We start from the raw sequence: 22425 nt of genomic DNA on the forward strand, positions 1-22425 counted from the left end.
AGGAAGGTCAAGTTAAGGAATGAAACAGCTGATACCTAGGTTTTAGAGAAGAGCCTGGATGTGATCTTTGAAAGGGAAGAATGCCCTTTAAGACTTCTTCCCTTCCTGAATTGTGTATGTGCTCCTCCTGTCATTTGAGAGCTTCAAGTACTTGAGTTCTGGAAGGTAATGCCTGTGATCTGCAGAAATCAGTATGTAACATGGCCTGAGAAATTGTTCGCGAGTTAGGTTTGACTTTGTTTGCAGAATTGGGAGATGTCTAAGGAATGAATGAGTTCAGTCTGTTCTTTTTGTCGTCTCTGAGAACTGCTTACAGTTCCAGGTCTCCTGCACCCCTGATTGTAGCACTTGTTTCCAAGAGGGAAATAACTCAAGTTGCCCTCTTCGATAGGTTCCACGGGCAGCCTTTCTGGAGGCATCTTTCTTTTTTTTTTGTTAAGGGGAACACTTTTAGCTTGTCTCAGTCCCTGTTTATTTGTTTGTTTGCTATCTTTCTTTGAATACTCTGCTTTACTGGAGAATTGTGTTTTTTCTTTTTGTGATCTCTGCCAACCCAGTAGCTGCTGTGATTCTGTTAGATGTGCTTGACTCTCTTGAGCATGTAAGTGACATATATGCTTTGTTGTCTTTAAAGTCCCTGTGTCTTTGTTTTGGGGAGCATGTTGGGCAGGTATTATGCAATAGTTAATCTTTTCTAGTCATTAAACAAGATCTTGTTAAAAGAACAACAGAAACAAAAAATAACTCAAAAAGGAACTAGGCTGGAATCAAGCCGAAGACCTTTGTCCTGGCTCTATTGATGATAACTTGTAAATATAAGCACAATTCCTTTGTTTTTGTTCCCTGCTTGTAATAATATTATTTAAGCACTTCAAAGGGCCATTATAAGCAAGAAATCTCTTGATGAAATTAATAGTAGCATACATCAAGTATCAAAGATTAGCCTATTGTCTAAAATATATGGAATTGCTTATGTTCAACAGGTTGGAACTTTGAAAGAAGCTTTTAGCTTTTATTAGAAAGGCTATTCAAAATAGCATGGGATGCTAATCATTTTAAATACGCAATACATTGCTGAGTACACATTGCTGTCTTACACTTCTTTACACAATACCACAGATTCTGATCTTGTTTGTAGAAATATTGGTGGGTTCCACTCTTTGCATGCCTATGTAATCGACTTATTTAGTGCTTTGTGTTCATTGTTCAAGAAAAACTCCCAGGTATGATGGGTTTGTTTGTTTTGTTTCTTTGTTTAGTTTTTCAAGCTTTAAGGAGCATTGTGCTTTGATAATCTTTCAGTTGCTTCCTTGAAGTCCTGAACAGAAAGTATTTCTGTGAAGGATTCCATACTGGAACTAATCCGTAGTTGCCCTGATGTGCGAATTGAGAGAAGTTTCCTAAATACCTATTTACAGTTACGTAACACTTCCCATAGTCATCGTCATTAACTTTCGTCTTATGATCTGTCTGTTCTTTGTATGTGTCGTAACATCCAACTAGTTATTTAAACATTCTATACCAGGAATCTTGACCTTTCTCTTGAATAAATGCATAAATGCTATATCTGTAAAATATGTATTTCTGTACCTTGGTCACACTTTTCATCTACCTATTTCAGAATGCTTTCAAAGAGTAACTCAAGCTCTCAGCACTTGTATAAAGGTGGCAACGTAGTTTACATACATACATAATAGAGGCAGGTTCAAAGCTGTAAAAGCACTGAGCAGAGGTCACTCCAGATGGAGTAAATTGGAACTTGCAAGTCTCAACTTTGTGTTCCCTGTCCTTATTCCTATTGCCTTATTTCATTATAGTGTCTAAATCTGGTAATCCATCCCATAGCTTATATGTGGTCCTGAATTATTACACCTAGGTGGGCATGTTGTCTCTAAAAGCACTCAGAAAGTTGTGGGTACAAGATGCGAAAAGCAACTTCCTTGCCTGCTCTGACATTGCTCTGCTTGGCTGTCCAGGGAAGTGGTGGAGTCACCATCCCTGGAGGTGTTGAAAAGATGTATAGATGAGGCTCTTAGGGACATGGTTTAGTGCCAGAGTTAGGTTATGGTTGGACTCAATGATCTTAAGTGTCTCTTCCAACCAAAATTATTCTACGACATGCTGGGGGATAGGGCACTGGGTTGCTGCTTCATTGGGGTTACCCAGAGTAAGAGTGTGTTCTGTACATTATGATGTTACTGTGTGTGTGTAGCTTCTCAGCCTCATCCTTGGCAGTGGGCCAGATTTATCCACTCTCAGGAGTAAATCTCGTGTTGAAACTTGTAAGGATGGAGCACGTTCATTAAGAGCCATTCTGGGACCATCAGACATCCCTGTACCTGGATGTGCTCACTGAGAACCAATGGGCACAGCAGGTTGTGCGGGTGGAAAATCGGCTGCTGCTCACCCCGGTCTGTACGAGTTGCTGTGCGGGACAGAGGTAATTTAGGAGTAGAGCCCAGGGTTGCCCTCTCTTGTTTCACTAAGGAAGCTGCCCTCTCTGGTACCTTGTATGTTCTTAAGAATTTATCCTGTATGAATTCTAATTACTTTCTATAAGACTGCAGTCTTGTCTTGAGGGCACAGAGTTCCCTGGAAAGTCCCCTGGGCTGGAAGGGCTGCAATAGTGTTATGTTTCTCTTCTGGGAGGAGTATGAGGTTTTGTTTGCTGTTATTTACTTTCTTTGAGGAGACTGATAAGAGCAAAAGTTCCCAAGCACAGGATTTACGTCTGACTTGAGCTGTATGACTGTAAAAATAAAGTGTTAAGTAATTGAAAAGGGTGTCTAAAATGCATACTAGCATGACTTTGAAAACAAACATGAGGTTTATGTGTTTCGGGTTATTTTATCTTTTAAGAGCCTAAGAGCTAAAACTTAACTAACCTAGTCAGAGTTTTCAAAGCAAACTTGAATGGTTATATTGCACATCTGTAGCAATACAAATGGTGTCTTAAAACTTGTATAAGTGACCACCCTGTAGCTTTAGTGATACAGGAAGATGAGGATGTTCCAATTCGATGAACTGGAAGGATAGTAAAGACTGTGCACTACCTCTTTGTAATACATGGATTTCCTTTGCTGTGTATGTGATGGATTTCAAAATATATTTCTATAAATATGTATCATACGTATTTATTCTACATGTATATTTTTATATAAATATGCATATGTGTGATAGTTATTACACACATGCCTATTTATATAAATATATAATGTGTTAATATTCAAAAATCTGTTGTTATTGTTCATTATACTACTGCATAGGCATTATTGTTATATGGATGGGCTCTTCAACCTGTAGATCTTGATCTGTTGGTTCTGTCATACAACAGTGGGAAAAGTTTGTCATTTAAATCTGATTAAATTGTGATTTAGATAATACATTTTTCTCAGTGCTGAAAGACTGACACTGTTCTTAGATTTTCATTTCATTGCGTGCTGCAGTTATTATGGTGATTCATTGGTGTGCTGGTTTTCTCTAGATCTGGCTATGCTAGGACTATTATATCAAGGAAACTTAAAAGTCTCTACTTCGAGTGAAGAACAAGTACTGACTTATTTGAAATGAGCGATCAAGTTTTAGGTGTAATTTTAATCTTTTGGGGTTTGTTAGGTTTTTTTGGCACTGCTGCTTAGCATTATATTCAACATCCATCTGCTTTTCTTTCTTAAATGAAAGAGGAAGAGTTGGTATCCTCTAAATGAAATGTGTTGAAATGATTTATGAAAGGAAAAGTTTTTCTATATAGAAATGTCATGAGTGGGTTTTGCTGATCTCCCAGTTATTCATTTGAAGCAGTTATTCTACCTATTTGTGCAGTACAAGCAATCAGATCATCAAAGTAGTTGTTTAGAGAATGGAATGGGTTTGCTCCCTGTAAGTTAGATTCTGCCACTTACTGGAAGCATCCTTCTCTTAAACATAATACTGTCATTCTAAATATTTCAGATTTTTTTAGAGATTTGAGATAAAATCCCCTCTCCATTGAACCAATGGAAAAACTTATTTGGGTCCAGATTTTTTTCGTTTTTAGTTTGAAGAGAAATCTTCCAAAATACCCACATTAAAGAGGGAAGCTTATACTGAGACTGTGGTAAGAGGGGTTAACCTGTAAGTGGAATACTTCAAACATGTGACAGTAAATGGAGCAAGGATGGGGAGTTTATACTGACTTGCCAGTGCATTTTAAATTATCACTGTTTAGTGTTCACTGAGGTTCTCACTGTGATTGTTAACACTTAACACTTCTCACAGATGAGGAAAACAACCTTACCTGAGTATAAAGTTCACCCAAAATTAATGCCAGCTACCTTTCTAATGTTTGAGTGTGGTAGTTTTAAGTGGACATGCACATATATTTTGGAAATTCGTCTTTTATCGATGTCCTTTTTTAACCTCTCTTCTGATTGTGTGCTTGTAATTTAGAAGAAGACAGAATCAATGCATTTTTCTAAAGAAAAACGATCATGTTAGTTCCTAAATGTAGGAACTGAAATACATTTCTTATTGCTGCACTCATCTTTTCTTACTGTCAGTTAATGAATGTCTAGTAAATCCCTTTAAAGACAATGAACCAAAACTGATTGCCTGGACTTTTTCTTAATTCAACAAACAGAATAGTATTGTGTTTTAGTAGGTGCTTTGCATCCAAACTGTTAGGTTTGATACAAACTGCATATAAAAGTTTAGTTAACACAGCAGAATTACAGAAACATAAAACTGACAGTTCAAGAAATTCTGTTGTATTTCAGTTTAGGGAGGCTCTTTTTTTTTTTTTAATTTGGTAATCCACAGGAGTTGAAATAACTTGTGTAGTGAAGTGCACAGTTATTTATTTTTCCACTAAATCACAACACAATATTCTGTATTGATATTTAGTTCTGAAATCCATCAAGCGCTGTTTATGGAACAAGATAATCTGAACAGGCAGAAAGCATACCTCTTTGTAATACAGAGATTGCCTTTGCTGTTACTGTGTGTGTATGTGATGGATTGTAAAATATTTTTGTATAAATATGTATCATATTTATTCTACATGTACACACATACCTGACGCTTGGAAGAGTGAGAAATTAGTGGAGATTCTAGTTCATGGTTTATGTAGTTTATTCTGAAGTCTTTGATAAGTCCAGCTCTGAATTTGAATTTCATTTTGTTGAGGAGTCTCTTTTAATTCACTTGAGGAGACAAAAAAACTGTAAAATCTGCTATGGCAGTCAGCTCTGAAAACTTGCATGTATTTATTTGTTCCTATTGACTACTGAGCTTTATTAAAATACTTTATTTCTGTTGTTTGCAGGCATTTTTTGTAATGCATATATGTATTTATGACAAATAGGGAAATGGAAGTGCATGTTTATGCATGCACATGCTTATATGTATGGACTTACATAAAAATCCATTGTATTTAAATAAAAATTAGCTCCTCTTTCTTAATTCTGTGAAGAGGGAGAAAAAGAGCTGTGACACAGGTCTCTTCTGTAGTCCCATCCCATCTCCCTGTCACGGTCAGTCTTGGGTTTAAAGTGGAAGATGAGAAAAAAACCACTTTTTTTTTTTAAGTGGCTTTAGCCAGGAACACCATACTGTACAGTTTGCATCCACGGGCTGAGAGAAGGATTTTACTGAGGCTCCAGTTCTTCAAAAACTCAGAATTGATGGAACTGAGTTTCTCTCTACCCCATTATTATGACTTTTGTACATGTGCACTGTTCGGTTTCAAGATTCTCAAGAGCTGTGGGGGGTTGGATTTTTTTTTTCTTTTTTTTTTTAAGGCTACTCAATGATCTTGTAAGACTTTGGGTTTGAAATACTGCTTTTTCTATGCAAAGGATTCCCAACGTCAATTGTGGCCAGTGCAAATTGAGGCAAGCAGGCTGTCTAGAAGATGAGGAGCAGTGAGGGTGAGTTTCACCTGCTTTAATTCAGTCATCTGCAAGTTAGAAGTGTGAGCTAGCTCTCTTCAGAGACAATGGAAAGAAACAGATCGGGTGAATCATCCTCTGCAGGTGTCTTATTTTCTCTGACTGTGCAGAGTGCTTAGGAAAACTGTTCCAGAGATCTTGCTTTTTGACATGAATCCCACCTGCAGTGACTACTTGTGAAAAGGCTTGACTTAACTCTTTTGAAATGAAATCACTGAGAGCTCTGAATGCACAGGGAGTTCTCCAGGGCATTGCATGCTGTCCTTGCTGTTGGATTGTCCTTTTTCTTTTTTCTGCTTCTTTGTAACTTCCACAGTCTCAGCCTCCACCATATGAAGCAGTACTTCTAAGGCAGCGATCTATTAAACTACACAACTGTGATTTCTTTTTGGAAACCAGGGTACTTCCTACATAGATCCTCTTGGGGATGGTGAGGAATAGCATGTCATAAAGTGAATCAGATCTATCATAAAGTATATCCATAAAATAGATTATTTAGGGCCATGTATATTAGGGCCTGGACACATTCCTGTGTAACCTCGTCTAGGTGTTCCTGCTCAAGCAGGGGGATTGGACTAGATGATCTTTCGAGGTCCCTTCCAATCGCTAACATTCTGTGATTCTGTGATGTAAACAATCTCAGTTCTGCTTTATCCGAGTTTTGTGATCTTCTCTCACTGATACACATGCATACAGAAGTCTCTATATTAGAACACATACTATTGAAAGAAGCAAACTAATATAAACCAAGGTTATCAGCAGTGTCATTAATGCCTGTTCAGTTTGTTGAATTTGATTTGGAACAGTCAGAGCCTGCAGAAATCCCTGTTGCTGGGAATATCCCATAGCAGCTGAGGTGTTGGCAGTTTATTGTGAGCTGGAACAAAGTGGTTCTTCAGCAGATTTCACGCTGTCAAAAGAACAGAGGAGCCAGATGTCTCATCTTTATTCTGGACTTTAAAAAGGAGTATTCCTTAGTGAATATGTGTTTTTCATATAGCTTGAATTTTCCTACCCTTCTTTCCTTTAACTGTCTCTTCTAATTCATTATTTTGGTTGGAGAACAAAATACAATTTTATTTCTGTGAGTGCGTGGAAACAATGATGTCTTAGATCCTTATGGAATTTCCTTGTCAAGAATAATGCTTTGGAGGTATTGACTGAAATCTAAGGGTCCCAGTATTCCTCTGTATTCAATGGAAAAAAAATTCCTGCAGAGAGTGAATCTGAACCCCTTTCTGTTGGCCCTGCAGTGAAATAAAATATTTGATTCAGGACATTAGTGTAGATGCTCCTTGACTATCTTTGTTTTAAAACTTAGCAATAAATAAAGCATGGTTCCTAAGGTTACTCCTCCTGCAAGAATTCAGTAACAATTCTGTTTACAGTGTTTTCACCCCACAAGTTTGAATCTAGACAGTGTCTAATTGTATGATACAATCCTCTTCTGTATTGCAGATACTTACCTGAAGCTTCTAGCATTTTAATTTTCTTATAGTATGTGATTTGAAAAGGATAGCAGGGAATTCTTAGGATTTATATGCGTGCTAACTGGCAGGCAATTTCTCTGCTCCCTATATGGTTGCTGATTCCAGCGTTTGTCTCTCCTTTGGAAGTCAGATGCTCTTCTGTTTTGCTTAATGGCATATTTTGTTTAAAAGCCTCTATGGATTTTTGATAAGTAACTACAAGTCAGGGTCTGGATTCCTTCTGCCTTCCCCTGCCAAAATTAATCCTTTTTCTATTGCATGTTTGTTTGTTTTCACACCCCTTTGCATAATTATTCTTTGTGGGTTACTTACTTTTAGCTCAGGACTTTGGTCTTTCACCAGACCTTGCTTGTTTGATTGGTTTTTTTGTGGATATTTTCAAGATATCTTTTATAATACAAGAAATAAGAAAACTTGATAGTGATACAGCAAGTAGCAAGGCTGGTTTCTTGTGGCATTTTCTTGTCCTTTGTGCTTTTTTCCAAGTAGGCAACAGTTGCAGAAAGAGTGACACCGTGTGTTAAGGTGAAGAATATCACTTTTCTTGATTTGTTTCCCATTTCTTCTTCAATACTGTTGTCCATTACAGTGTTTTTATTTTATCATCTATCAAATGTTGAGATTTTCTGTGTGATTGCTTTGTCATACTTTTTTATTTTCATGATGTACATTTTACAGCTCATTAGTTTATTGCTAAATGTCCTTCAAGAGAAGTTGCATTATCTTTAAACAGTTTATTTTACTGATAAATTTTGGTTAGACTGTGTTCAGTAATTTTAGAAGTACACGTCTGGAAAAAATGGTTTAGTGAACGTGGTTGGAAACCCAGAGGGGTCTCCATAGGAAAAGAAGATGAAAGGATAGCGCTGTGAATATGCTGAGGATCTGTGGTAGACACATGGTATAGTGCGAGGAACAGAAAGGTTGTCCCTGTTACTGGGAAAAAGAGGTAAATGGCAAATAAACGAAAGGTGAAATTGAAAGGCAGGATTTCTTGGGGAAAGGGAAAGGAGGTACTTCAGGCCAATGAATGCACGCGTTGCAGTGAAGGGCATAAAAACATTTAAAAGCAGCATTTTGCTGTTAGTGTAGTTTCTGAGATTATTCAGCATCCGAGTGGGTAAAATAGAGGCTTGCACCCGTTAAGAGTGTTACCTGGTCGTGAGTGCTTGAGGGGCCGAGAAGCCAAATGTGGTTCCAGGCTGGGTGTGCCCCGGCAGTGACCCTGCCTGTCACTGGTGCAGCGATGCGCTGCTGGCTGTGTGCGTACAGGGGAGAAGATTTTCAGCTGTTGGGTGATGTTTTCTGCTTTAATATCTGCTTCGTATTTCTCTGGAGGAGAAGGTACTATGCTGGATGGAAGATCTGTAGAAGACAGATCTGCCCAGGGCCTGTCGGTGAGACCACACAAGTCAGTCCATGGGTGCTTTAAAGGAAGAGACAAGGAAGGCTTGCAGGAAACAAAACTTTGTTTCATACCATTGCTAAAGAAAAGGTGCTAGGCTGAGTCACAGAGGCTTGCTCGTTTGCTAACAGTTATGTATTCTTTCTTTCCCTCCCCTCTATTTTTGTTTGTTTATTTTAGGTTGAATTTTCCTATCCCCCTCTAAAGCCTGGAGAAGGACATGACAGCCATAGTTTACCAGAGGAGTGGAAATACTTGCCGTTTCTCGCCTTGCCAGATGGTGCGCACAACTATCAGGAAGGTAAGAAACAAGAGAGGAAGTTGTATGTACTACTACTACTGCTACTGCAACCAAAAGAAAAATCCTGGTATCTGAATAACAGTTGATTAACAATTTTTTTCTCTGTTAGACTTCCTCTACTTCTTGTTCAAGCTGCAAAATACATTGGCAATGATATGTTGCTTCAGACTTCAAAGCGAAAGTAGATCATAAGGGTGTACCTCCTACATCAAGAAATCAGATGTACATACAAGCTGAAGGGTTACATGCCACTCGTGTAGTCCTAGTGCAAAACAAGGCTACCAGCTTTCTCAGGAATTCTTTGAAGGGGGAATAAACTCTTCAGTAAAACCTAATCCAGTTTTGAGATAAGGGAAAAATTAAATTCTAAAATTCAGCTTTGTAATGTATGTAGTCATTATGATTTCTTTTCCTCCACTAATTTAGAGATTCTCAGAATGACTTACAAGTCATTCAGTGTCTGAGAAATGACGTATTTTGAAAACCAACAAATGTAAAGAGGAGGAATAGAAATTTTAGTGTATTTGTCAGCAGAATGAAGACAAAAGATTCCTTTGCCATGTAGTTACAAGCAAGTTCATGGCAGAGTTGTTTGGTTTTTGTTTGTTGGGTTTTGTTTGTTTGTTTTGTGTGTAGTACTGCATTTATGTCTTTGTTTATTTGACAGCAGTTCAATTCGTCACAGTGACATTTATAGGCATGTTCAGTTGTTTCATCTTTTTTTCTGCGCAATAGTAAACAAGGAAGTCACTTAAAGCGGCAAAATCACAGAAACCCTTTAATACTACTCTTAATAAGATGACTTTTTTTAAGCGTGATATACTTAGTTTCCTAATTCTCCAACTTCCAGAGACCTCATTTGGAAGCAAAGAAAGTAATATAAAAATAATCCCCTTCCTAGCAGCCATAAGAGTCTCTCTGACTCTGCTATGGGTCATGAGTTTTGTTCAATTTCTGCATTGTTAAATGCATGATGAGCAGTGGGCTGCATTCAAAATCATATGCAGCTGCACTTACCTGTTCCCTCTTGTCTCAGTAATTTTCAACTCTCCCAGTTAATGCTCAACTTCAAGCAGTTTCATTGCTGCACTAAAAGATTATCAATGTGTATTTTTTGGTAAGGAAAAAAAAAAGACATGGCAACAAACCTGATGCATATCCTTGTGGTTTTTAGGCAAGAGTACACATGAATCTGTAACTATTAATATATATTTTTGGGTTTTAAACTAATTCCCACTGATAGTTACATTTTTGCAAAGAGGACGACTTGTTACAGGAAATAGTCTTAAAAGCTTTTTGAAACCATAGGTGATCTTTGTAATATAATTAAACTTGTTCAAGGGAATAAGCTTTGTTATAAACAGTCCCTCTTTTTATTGGATTTAATGCATATGGGATTGTCTCTTCTGTTAATTTTGTTACTGTGATGCAAACAAAAAATTAATAGTTGGTTTCAAAACAGATTTAACTCATGTTTTGAAAGGCAAGCAGTCATAACGTCCTCTACTTAAGATTTAGCAATTTTTTTGCAGTAGCAGCAAGTTTGTGTGTATATGTGTATATATTTCAAGCCATAAAAGCCTTTCTCTTTTTATATTTTGTAGAGCTTTTTTCTTTCATGTCACACGTGCACAGACATAGTAATTATTTTGTGTGAGACTAAGAGTCACAAATCCTTTTTCTTGGCATAGTGGTGCTGCTGCATGGATATCTACCTTGGCAATGGTCGCAGCTACTCTAATCTTTCAGATGTATATGTCCTCCTTGATAGTTTGTTTGGTTTTTCTGTGGTTTTATTTGTTTGTTTTTCTCCTGTCTTCACTGCATCTCCTCCTTAATGGCATCACACTCCAACTGTACACCTTGCCTCATAGTACCTTGGCTTTGCTTCTCCATACTGAATTGGAAAAGCAACACACCTTTACATTTCAGTGGTGCTGCTTTGCTTCTGAGAAACTGTCAGTGGGCTTACAGGAGCTCGGTCAGGCTAAACATGAGGCTGTTGTCAGAATATCCATCTTAGCACAGCAGGAGGTTTTTTTCCACAAAGCATCTTGCAATCTGGAGGCTGATTTAGGTGCAAGCATAGCTTTATAAATGACTTTTTCTGTTCGTGGTTTGTTTGTTTGTTTAAAAAAGTCAACAAAAATAAGTGTGCCAGTATTTTCAGCAGTAAACCTTTTATAGATGAGGCTGAAAATGAAAATACTGAACTCTTGTTAGTGACTTATGAAAGTGTGTTTTCTTTTTCATAGATACCGTGTTTTTCCATTTGCCACCGAGATGTGGAGATCGAACCACAGTATATGGCGTCTCTTGCTATAGGCAGATTGAAGCGAAGGTAACTTTCCAAGTTGTGGATTATATTAATGAAATAATAGGCTTGACGCATTAATGACTCTAAAATTCAGTGCTTGCATTACATCATTGAACCCGCATAATCAACTTGCGTTGAAAATCTATGAAAATGCGCACAGTAGGTAGCTACAGAACTTGGGAACTATTTCTTTCCCTCACGTCAGCAGGCATGTTGAGATCTTTTGAAATGTCCAAGGCAATTGAAAAATACGTTTTGCTTCTTGAGAGCTAACCCAGGCATCAGCACCAAGTAGCAACACGAAGCTGACAATCTGTCAGGTGGCCAAGTTGTGTTTCCAGAAAGTAGGCCTCTTGGGTGGAGAAAGGTGAAATTTCTCCAGTGTGTAACCACAAAGAATTTTAGAGCATTTCCTGGGTTCTGACCATGCAAGTGTAACGATATTTCTCTTCACCTACTGCCTTTGCCAAAAGTAAGCTTGCAGAGTAGACCAGAATCTTCGCTTTCATTGTCGCTGCTTACCGATTCTGAGCTTTTAGCAGTAAAGCTGAAAAACTGATGACAACTACAGTGTGCACCTGATCACACTGAGGAAATTGTCTACTAGAATCTGCCCATGTTTTCAAAAGCAGTAGCGGTAGTATGATCTCTGCACTTAAAATTGAGAAGTTATTACAAATTTCTTTTAAAAATTACTCCCTTTTCCAGTGAAATACCAAGAATCTGGAATGCCATGTGGGCTTGAGTTTTATATGAGTCTTGTATTCAGAAGGTGTAAACTACGTACTCTGTTTTAGTGTTAATCATACCTTGATTATATTTCAAATTCCTGTTTATGCTATAGGAGAAATTTTACACATGCAGATTTTAATTCCTTTTCTTTTGAACTAAATCCATGTTGATTTTAGGTCACTCGCTGTCTTTGCAGCCAGTCTTCACTGCATTCTGTGATTAGAGTCTTGATCTATTTATACAATAACTTGGCTTTGTGATGCTCTTGATTCCAATTTATGCTGTTTAGTAACCAATTAAGAAGATAAATAGATGTTTAAAATAAACTCTTTGGAACAAGTAGAATCTAAACCAATGTGTTTCATCTGACAGCTCAAGCACTCTTTCCATCTCTCCTTTTTGATGTGTATGCTGCAGTCTGCACGCTTGCTGTTTTGTATGATTAAGTACATCACTTGGCTGTACTTTTGCCCACACCCTTTCTAGGTCTGCTGTTAAGTGCTGGGACCATTTGGTCTGGCTGAGAACGTAGCTGATTCTGCAGATGACACCTCTCTTATTTTATGGGTGGCTCAAAGAAAATCCTTAAGTATAAAGCAAACAATTTATAGACAAAGACTTTTCAGTGTGGTCCATTTTCACAGATAACGTTAGAGAAGAATGAGTGGTGTTGTGGCTTCTCTTCAGTTATGTTACCCGAGATAAAATGCCATTACCTTTTCCAGGACTATTGCCTTTTTGTCATGCTAGTGTCTTTTATCAGTCCTCTGCCTGTCATCACAGCTGTATTTGGATCTTTGCTGTGCATACTATGATGAGACACAATTCTGACATGTCAGTGTTATGACCATTCTTACTAAGTAAGGGCTATTGAAGGCAGTTTTAGGTTTTTGTTTAGAGGGGTGGTATGTGGCAACTAGACATGAAAGAATTCTTGTTGAAATTATGTGTGGGTAAAAATACTGTAATACTTCTGTTTCTTAGGCATTGAAAGTACGGCAAGCAGATATCACCCGAGAAACAGTACAGAAAAGTGTCTGTGTTCTCAGTCAGCTGGTAAGAATGTTTCTTTAACTCCCAAAACGCTTTCAGATAACATATTGAAAATAATTTGTTTTCCATGTTCTTATTTGGAACTTTTGGCTCCAGACATCTTTCTTTAAATCATTGCAGAGAGTAACAAAACACTGAAGTAAAATTGAATCGGAAGGCTATGGCATTTGAGTGAGTGGCCTTGAATTGTTATCTCCTTGTAAGAGTAATTGTAAAAGTGTGGATTATTCTTAAGTAGTACTAACTTTATTTCATGTAGTAGGATTGAGTGGCTGGCCATTACAATAACTGGAGAGAGTGGCTACTGACAATTACGAAAGTGGTTTTAAGATAGTCACAGAGACAGCATACTCTTGTTTTGAAGGAATATCTTTTATTTCCATTTGTTTAGCAAAGCCACTGGTCACCAGGCAGGGAAAAGAAATTCTGTGCTTAAAGCTGAAGAAAGAACTATTACTGGAGCTGCACAAGCAGTGTTAAAGCAGGAAAGTACTTTTCCAGAAAGATGTTCAGTGGTTGTATGGTATGTGCAAATGGAAAGAAAATAGAGTCACCATCATTTAACGTGAGCACAGGAGAAAGACACTGGGAATTAGCAATTAAGGAGTGACCCTCCATGAACTCTGTGTAATAATGTGTCTAATTGCAAGATAAGAATGGGAGATTAAAGTTCAAAATGAATGACTAAATAAGTTTTCTTCAGTTGCTTTTGTGTTTGTTTTTCTTTCAAGCCTTTGTATGGGTTACTTCAGGCAAAGCTGCAACTCATCACACATGCGTATTTTGAAGAGAAAGACTTCTCGCAAATTTCAATTCTAAAGGTAACTTTCAAGTAACAGCCACACAGAAAAAAGCTTTCAGTGTATGGCTGTGAACACCAGTGTTTTTAGTTGGTGCTCAGATATTCCATTCACACAGATCAGTTATTCAGCTCTTGTAATAACTTAATGTGAGCTAAATGAACTACCATAATCTGACAGAGGGTCAACTTTCTGATTTGTAATGAAATACAATATTGGCAGCCTGTATCTCCACTAACTCCATTAGTAAAATTTTACTTTTTGGGGTAAGACATTGAAATCCTTGAATAAGTGAATTTTATTTATTCTGGATTTTGTGTGACCATGTGCCATTAACGGCTTCTGGGTTTTTTTGTTTGTCTTCAAACTTTTGCAGGAACTTTATGATCATATGAATAGTTCCTTGGGCAGTACTTTGTTAGAAGGGTCACAAGTTTATCTTGGTAAGTGACTTTTTTGTGCAAGCAGCAGAGATAATGTTATGCTTATCAACACATCCCCTTCCCGAGCTGATTTATGTGCATTAAGACATTAAGCAACAGAGGTCTATGTGCCTGCACAGTATTCTGTTATGCATTTCTTTATTAACGGATTTAAATAACTGTCAAATAAATACAGCGTTGTTTTCATAGTAAGAGGTAGTTGTGAGTTGAAAGACATGTTACCTCTTGACCTAACAGTCTGACAAGCAACTGCTTGGCTGCTTTTGGGAAGCAGTACCTTCTTAAGTTTTAGATGGAACCATTTGATGGTGTGGGGTGCTCAAGCTTTCATTTACTTGTTATCTGGGATATCTTGCGTTTGATTCTGACTCTTCCCTGTGTTTTCCGAATGCACAATGTAGTATTTACTCGAGCATTCCCGTAATACTGTGTGACAGCCAACAGGAGTAACTCAGAGCATGACTATTCACATTATTATTGTCTCCGTTATAGATTTAACTCATGCTCCCACTCAAAAATGAGAATTTTATATGAGTTCTGCTGTTGAAATAGCCGGGTTCACATAGAATGTATAATGTGTGTCCCCTTCCCCTGAAAAATGGTGGCAAGGGGTTAGTATCTCTACTAGCTAGTGAACTGTAATAATTGCTCTCTTTTTGGTATCTCAGGTCTGTCTCCTCGGGATCTTGTTCTTCACTTTAGACACAAGGTAGGCATTCTTTGCTAGATATATATAAGGTACAGCACTTATTTTGTGGAGTAAAATGCTTTGTGAGGAACTGAAAAATAAAGATGTCTAGACATACCTGAGCTTGGGAGTAAGAAGACTATTTCCTAAGTACTTCTGGTTACAGCCTCCTGATTTCCCTTCCCCTTTGCCTATGTAACTTCAGTGAAAGTAAGTTCCAGACTGAGAAGTTTTGTCTGTCTGCTGGATTCCATGGAGATTTCTAGGTTTGTGTGACATTTCTTTAGGCCTGTCCCAAAGTGCAAATGGTAATCTCAGTTATAGTCTTGTTTCTGTTTCCTGCTTTTTGTCAGATTAATGTGAAAGAAGAATATGTCTAAAGTCTGTGCAGACACAACTCGAAGCATTTTTCCCTATATCTTGCAAATTTTGCAGCTTCTGCTGTCATAGAACCTGAGGGAACTTGCACCTCTCTTTTTTTCTAACAACTATTGAAATTGTGTGTGTATCGTTTACCTAATGTACAAATAGCATTTAAAGTCTTTTATTAACCAAGAGGCATCAAGGAAACAAATTTGAGAAACTGGATTTCATGGGGTATTTGTGCCTGCTCAGTAGATTTTTGGGGTAGAACTCATTTTTGTTTAACCTCAGGTGTTTGGCAGTCAGCCCCCAGAAGCATCTATTTTTTTCTTTGAGTGTAGAGAGCCTGGACAGCCACTTCTGATCTAGATGCCTCATCTGTGGATACCTAAAATTAGATGAGGTGAATCCTATTCTTGGTATTTTGCAGAATTCTTTTCTGTGTTTCTGTGAGGGAACTCTTTTATGCAGTTTACTGGTTTTTAAAATTCTGGAATTACCCAGCTTATCTTCCTGATAAGCTTTGTATGATTCAAATTACACAAATGTTGTTTGCACAGGTTTTTCTTTGTGCATCTCTTGCTATTTTAAAATGAGTGTTCAGGTGGAGAAAGGATATTGGAACAGTGGCTTTCACTGGTCAAATGTATTTGATCATTTGACAACTATGCAGTGATTGCAGTGTTTTAACATGAAATCTTGAATAAGAGATCATGCTTGCACGTTATTCTGATAAATGGCACCGGTTCACTCATCATGTTTTTCCTTTTTGTGTTTTTTTCAGGTCTTGATCCTTTTTAAATTGATTCTTCTGGAGAAAAAGGTAATGTTTTGTAGGCCGAGGCAGGTAATTGAAATCGAAATGCAATTTTTAATTATTTTCTTTCATATGAAGTTATGTAGAATATACTAGTGAAAACCAAATCAAAGTAAAATAAAAGTATCTGAAGTCATAGCAACAACTTTGCATCCATATATAAATTGGGAAGTGATGCTGAAAGTAACTGCTGTCTGTTGACATAAATTATCCTCCTCTTCTGTCTGCAGTCAGCCTTACTAATAGCTGTCCCAGCTACAGTAAGTAAAATGTGATTAAATGTGAGCAGGGAAACTTAACATATCATAAAAGACAGGAAAGGATACACATAATGCAAATAGGTACCTGTGTGAAGGAACCGATAGGAAATGCTGGTACCTAAAAGGGTATGTACAGCTTTACAGGGGTTCAGTAAGTAGAACTTCTGGTTCAGGCTTCGAAGAGAGAGACCAAAGGACATGAGTGCTGGAAGTGTCCCTCAGACCCAGCCTGCAGGAACACCTGCAGGAGACGAGGTGAGGAGCCGTATCTGTCAGGTCAGGCTGAACTCAGCTTATGAATTGGTAAAACCTGTTGAATTCTAGGGTCAGTGTTTTCTCTGGGCTATCTTACGGTCTCAGAAGCAATGCTATCTTAGCAATGTAAGTGGAATATGCAAAATATGCAAGCAGATGTGAAATAGTAGATAGATTTATTTTCTTCTGTGTATATATTAATACCCTGGATTAAGAACTTTAAGTGAAATGTCTATGTATCAGCTCCCAGACACATTTATGCAAGGATATTTTGTTGTTGTTTTGCTTTTTTAACATTTTTGTTTCAGTTTCACTTTTTCTTCATTGAACCTGCTGTGCTAAAACCCATCTTCTTCAGAGTGCTGAGGAGGAACATTAGAATTTCGCATTAGCTGCACCTAGAAAGTCAGTAGGACTTAATCTATAAGATATCGAAACAGTTGTGGGGGGTTTTTTTGTTTGTTTTTTTTTTTTTAATCTATATCCAAGGCCTAGGTGTCTTTTGTGAGGCAGCAAATATGGCTATTAAAAGAGAAGTAGTGGCTTCTAAAAAGCTTTTGCACTTGTCTACTTAACTCTCTAGGTTAGATGTACCTTGGGAGTTTTAAGTATTTATTGATGAGAATAAATGCAATTTCTGCATTAAAAAGCCATATGCTAAAGACTGCTATATGCAAAAGGTATACTTGAGAAAATATTGTGACATAGCAGGAGTACGCATGTAGAAATGTATGTAATCAAGACTCAATATGCAAGTTTTTCCCAAAAAATAACTTGATATCTTCTGCAAGTTTCCACTGATTATTTTTTTTTTTAAAACCATAAGTGTAAAAATATTTTCCAGTTAAGATTTTGTAAAGTATCTCTACTTTACTGAGCTGCACTTCTTTTCTGAAGCTGCTTAAACCACAAGACATAAATGCATAGATGAAGAAGGAGGGCTTCCCAAGCATGTTCATATGATTCATACATGTGAAATAGTTTTGAAAATAACTGGATGCTTATCGAACAAACCTACAGTTTGCTTTTTTTCCCCTAAAATCAAACAGAAAGACAACACTTGCAATTTCAAAAGGAAGAGTTTTGGTTTTCTGGCACCACCAGTTTTCTGGCAGATGTTAAGTGTCTGGAATAACTGGGGGAATTTGTGTGTTCAAAGACCTTAAATATAATATGCAAGAAGCCACTAGTAAAGCAAATTTTCCTTGAGCTGAAAAATGCTTGATTGCGACAGACTGATTTCCTTTAATCCTTAGCAATTTGGTTGATGCCTTTCCACAAGCAAAAAGAATTTTTTTTTTTTCCACCTCTCAGCGATTGTTGGGCTGGAAGACTACTTCCAGATGGTGATCATCTGACTTGCTGCTGCCAGGACCACCCAGTTTCCTGATGTAAATGTCATAGGCCATATAATGGGGTTGGGAGGGGTAAGGAGGTGTGCACCCATATAGACGGAAAGATGGCAGAGTGACTTGATGGAACAAATACAGAAAAGTACTTGGCTTAAGTAAGCGGGATTCCCAAACAAAAACCTAGAGTGGAATAGATTTCTTGAAAACAAGGTACCTCTTCATAGGCTGAATTAATTCCGTAGGCTTAAAAACACATTTGGCTAGTAGGAGTATAACGGGGTTTCTGTTGTAGTTCATTGCTATTATATCATGCATCTTTCATGCATGCATTTTAGAGCAGCATCTTAAAAGAAGTTAGACTTTTGTATTTAAAAGAAGTTAGACTTTTTTATTCCCACTGAGTCAGCCAAAATTCTTTCCTCAGGTGACCTGCTTGTTCTTCTCATTGTGCTTTTTCTGTGGCTGTTGCAATTCACCTATCTTGAACACAGAAAAGAGAAAAATTGTGCAAGATAATATCCATAGTCTATTTCTAGCTGAAGTACCATCAAACATAGTTTGGACTGCATAGGTCTTTCTCTTGGTTCCATCAATTTAGCAGCTTGTAGACTTACAAATATTAGCGGAACATGAGTTGTTATTCATCAGTCACTTCTGAAGTGTCTTCCTGGCTTATAGCACAAGTCTTTGATTAAGTCTGAGTCCACAAACTTGCGCTTTTGGTTGGCCTATTAAAGTGGCCTGCAAAGTCATCAAGTTAGATCATTCTGGATTCCTTTGCATTGTTGATACCTTGTAATGCTCATGTATTTTTTACTAGTATTGTGCTGCTTGAGGATGTAAAAGTGGCATTATTAAACAAGTTGACTTCTGTGGGGTTTTTCTAGTTTTGGGTTAGTTTTCTTTTTGTTTGGGTTTTGTTTATTTGTTTCGTGGTTTTGGCGGGGTTTTTGTGTTTTGTTGGCCTCCTGGCCTCCTTGCCTCCTTGCCGTCTCTGATTTAATTAAGGAGATTCTGATTTCCCATGTTGTGCCTTAAGTGCTTTGCCGAACTTAATGTCAGTCATGTCTTCTGTTTCCAAAAAATTTTTTTCTAATCATAGGAAGATCCATGCTGCATTTATCCTGTTTTTCATTTGTCTGCACACCTTTAATATACTTTCTTGGAAGAGATGTTTTTGCATAGGTATTTGTCAGAATTCTGAAGTGAAGATGATTTGGCCTCTTTGATTTATAACAGGGATTTTAATGTACTACAAATGAAAAAAAATATATGCAGCATGCCAGAAATAGCTTTTTTCTATCAGTCATTCAGTAACTGGATCAATTTGGGAAAAAAGTCTGAATGACTGACAGAAAAATCTGAATGATTGACAGGTATATATCACACACACATATATAAAAAACATATATATTGCAAATATTACTATATATAAGGATATGATAGATATATTTAAATATTTACTTTGGACTGCTGTAAGAGCTTTTGTTGGTAAGCAGACTTTCTAAAATAACAAAGCAATGCCTTGAACAGTTTGTGTATGTTCTGTCTTTGTCACACTTAAGTGTAATGTTATTTTTCTCATTTTCTCCTCCCTAATTCCCCCTTTCTCTCTTGCACACTCTCTTCCCTTCACCCTCCTTCCTTCCGCCACCAGGTGCTGTTTTATATTTCTCCGGTAAATAGATTGGTGGGAGCTCTGATGACTGTCCTGTCCCTCTTTCCTGGTAAGATTTTAGACTTATTTTATATGCTTTCTGGTGATAGCTGAGACTGGCTGTACTGCGTTTCATTTGGAAAACAACTTCTGTTACAATAGAGTTATATTGGTATGTTGCCTGAAAAATGTATGACTTGTATGCATGGCCATGTACTATGTACACATATCCTAATATTTAATATTTGCACACGATGGGTTATTTATTGTGCTTATCTGAGCTACTGGATCTTCTGGTGTGCCTGCAAGTAACATAGACAGGACTCTCAATAAGTCACGCATTCCTGTTAAATTTCTTAAAAAACAAACACACGCCTCTTTCTTACATGCTCTCTTCAAAAAAAAAAAAAAAAAAACCAAAACCCAAACAAACAAGAATCCTCACACAACCTAAACCCCTAACCTTGCTAATTCTTAGCATCTAACCAGTCTTCTCAAAGCAAAAAAAGTTGAGGCAAGATTCTTTAGGAGCGAAAATGTGGGGGTTTGCTTTTTTAACACCTCTTCCTCCCCAAAGTAGTATTTTAAAATATGTGATTTCCACTATGCAAACAAGAGAACTTTGTTCATTTTCTTTAACAAAAGTTACTTACATTTCTATTAAGATGCTGATATTAATGTGCGCTATCACTTTCCAGGTATGATTGAACACGGTCTTACTGACTGCTCTCACTACAAACCAAGAAAGAGCATATCGGAGGATGCTGGCTTGCAGGAAGATACACCATGGTTAGGTGACTCTGTTTCTGTGTCTGCCGCTGATACTTCAAATACAAACTTAGCAACGGGAAAGGGAGACAGGAGGACGGCAGGAAACCATTCACTGGAAGGTCAAAAAGTGAAGATGCCTTTCTCCCCTTCAGAGAAGACTTGCAATGGAGCTCAGACCTCCAATGATACTGTGCAGCGCTTGAAAGTTCCTTCCCGTGCTTCTCCAGCATCCTCTGAAAGTGACTGGGAGACCTTAGATCCTGGCATTTTGGAGCAGCCTAATTCGAAAGAAGGAGACCGCGGAAATGCAGCATCCGAACAGGCTGAAAATCTTCCGAGTGAAGGCCTGAGCTCTGAAAGCCTTCCCATCACCGTGCAGCCTCAAGCAAACGCGGGACACGCGGTGCTGGCTCCAGGACTGGTATCTGGGTTGGAAGAGGACCAGTACGGTATGCCGTTGGCTATTTTTACAAAGGTAAACATGTTGTTCATGGTACCTGGTAACTCATAAAGACATCTGTTTTTCCAGAAGTGGCTAATAATTTTGGTTACCCAACTCCAAATGGACAGTAGGGTGCTACAAAACGTGTAAGTACGGTCTCTGGCAAGTGACTGTGTTCCCAGGCAGGTGGAAAGCGCAAGTGCACGTCTGGAGGGGTGTGTGCACGCGCGCAAGCACTCCACTTTTCTTTCATGTGTCTACTTACATACTGTTTGCCAGTCTACGTGCTGGTAACCTGCAAACCCCACTGTGGTTGATAAATGGTATGTATCAGTAACTACTGTTTTACTCTGAAGAACTGTTGATCTAACCTACATGGGGAAAGATCAGAGTACTTAAGAAGTGTTTACATACCTTAATCTAAACTGAGGTTCTGAAAGCTGTATTTTAGCTGACACCTAAGCCTATGTTTTCCTTCTTAATTTATATGTATATGTATTTATACATGTGTGTGTATATATGCAGAAAATATGTATATAAACGTGTGTGTATATATGCACACACACAACAATATATACATATATAATTTCACCCTTCTTTACATGATAACTCTTCCTGGTTGCCTGTGGCTTTTTCCCTGTGCATGGTGGTAAGCTGCTGAATTTTAAGCTTGTGCTAATGTCTAACAACTCCAGGTATTCCAAAGTCTCTGTAAGGACTCTGACGGTCATTGTCAGATAGCAAGCAATACATTTACTAGGGCTGTTTTCCCATTAAAAAAAAAAAAAAGGACAATTAGTCCCTTTAAAAAATAGTTTTGTCAGTAAAAGAAGTTATTTTTTTTTGTTTGTTTTTAATGTAATAACCTTTTAGCTGAATGTTTGCCCAGAAAGTAGAAGATTGAGATTTCATTCCTCGAGCTGATGGGGGTTCAAAGTGGCGTTTCTTCCTTTGGAGGTGCTGATTTGCATTTCCTGGCAGAACACTGTATTTGATGATTGTGTTTGTGTTTCTCACAATAACTTTCGTTGGAAACGGGACACCGTGTGGACCCAAGTGAGCAGCTCAAATGTCTTTGCCCTGTGTTGCCTCACGTCATGGTTAGAAATGCTTTTTCAACAAGGATCTGCAGTCTGGTGTTTGTCCTTATGGTCTGCTAATGAAAGGAATAGCCTGTAAATTGTATTGAGTCTAGTTCTATTGAAAATACTAGATTGAAAGCAAGAAGAAAATAATTGATAAGGAAGCCTACGAGGGCAAACTTAGTTTGCTACTGAGCTCATAAAATGGAAAAGTAAACAATTTTAAGGAAGCTGACAATTTCTATGTGTTTACCTTCTGTCCCACAAAGG

At 37.7% G+C, this 22425-nt stretch overlaps 1 protein-coding gene across 2 annotated transcripts in view; it reads left to right on the forward strand.

The window, feature by feature from the left end:
* AVL9 (AVL9 cell migration associated) overlaps window positions 1–22425 on the forward strand; it is a 40284-nt gene that overhangs the window by 6347 nt on the left and 11512 nt on the right. For both annotated transcript variants that reach the window (XM_065629953.1, XM_065629954.1), the window contains exons 2-10: window positions 9003–9123; window positions 11379–11464; window positions 13157–13228; window positions 13957–14046; window positions 14402–14468; window positions 15137–15177; window positions 16304–16342; window positions 19861–19930; window positions 20559–21106. In XM_065629953.1, coding sequence (XP_065486025.1) covers window positions 9003–9123; window positions 11379–11464; window positions 13157–13228; window positions 13957–14046; window positions 14402–14468; window positions 15137–15177; window positions 16304–16342; window positions 19861–19930; window positions 20559–21106 — 1134 coding nt within the window. The remainder of the gene's footprint in view (window positions 1–9002; window positions 9124–11378; window positions 11465–13156; window positions 13229–13956; window positions 14047–14401; window positions 14469–15136; window positions 15178–16303; window positions 16343–19860; window positions 19931–20558; window positions 21107–22425) is intronic.

This window comes from Caloenas nicobarica, chromosome 2, assembly GCF_036013445.1.
Source record: "Caloenas nicobarica isolate bCalNic1 chromosome 2, bCalNic1.hap1, whole genome shotgun sequence".
NCBI lineage: Eukaryota > Metazoa > Chordata > Aves > Columbiformes > Columbidae > Caloenas > Caloenas nicobarica.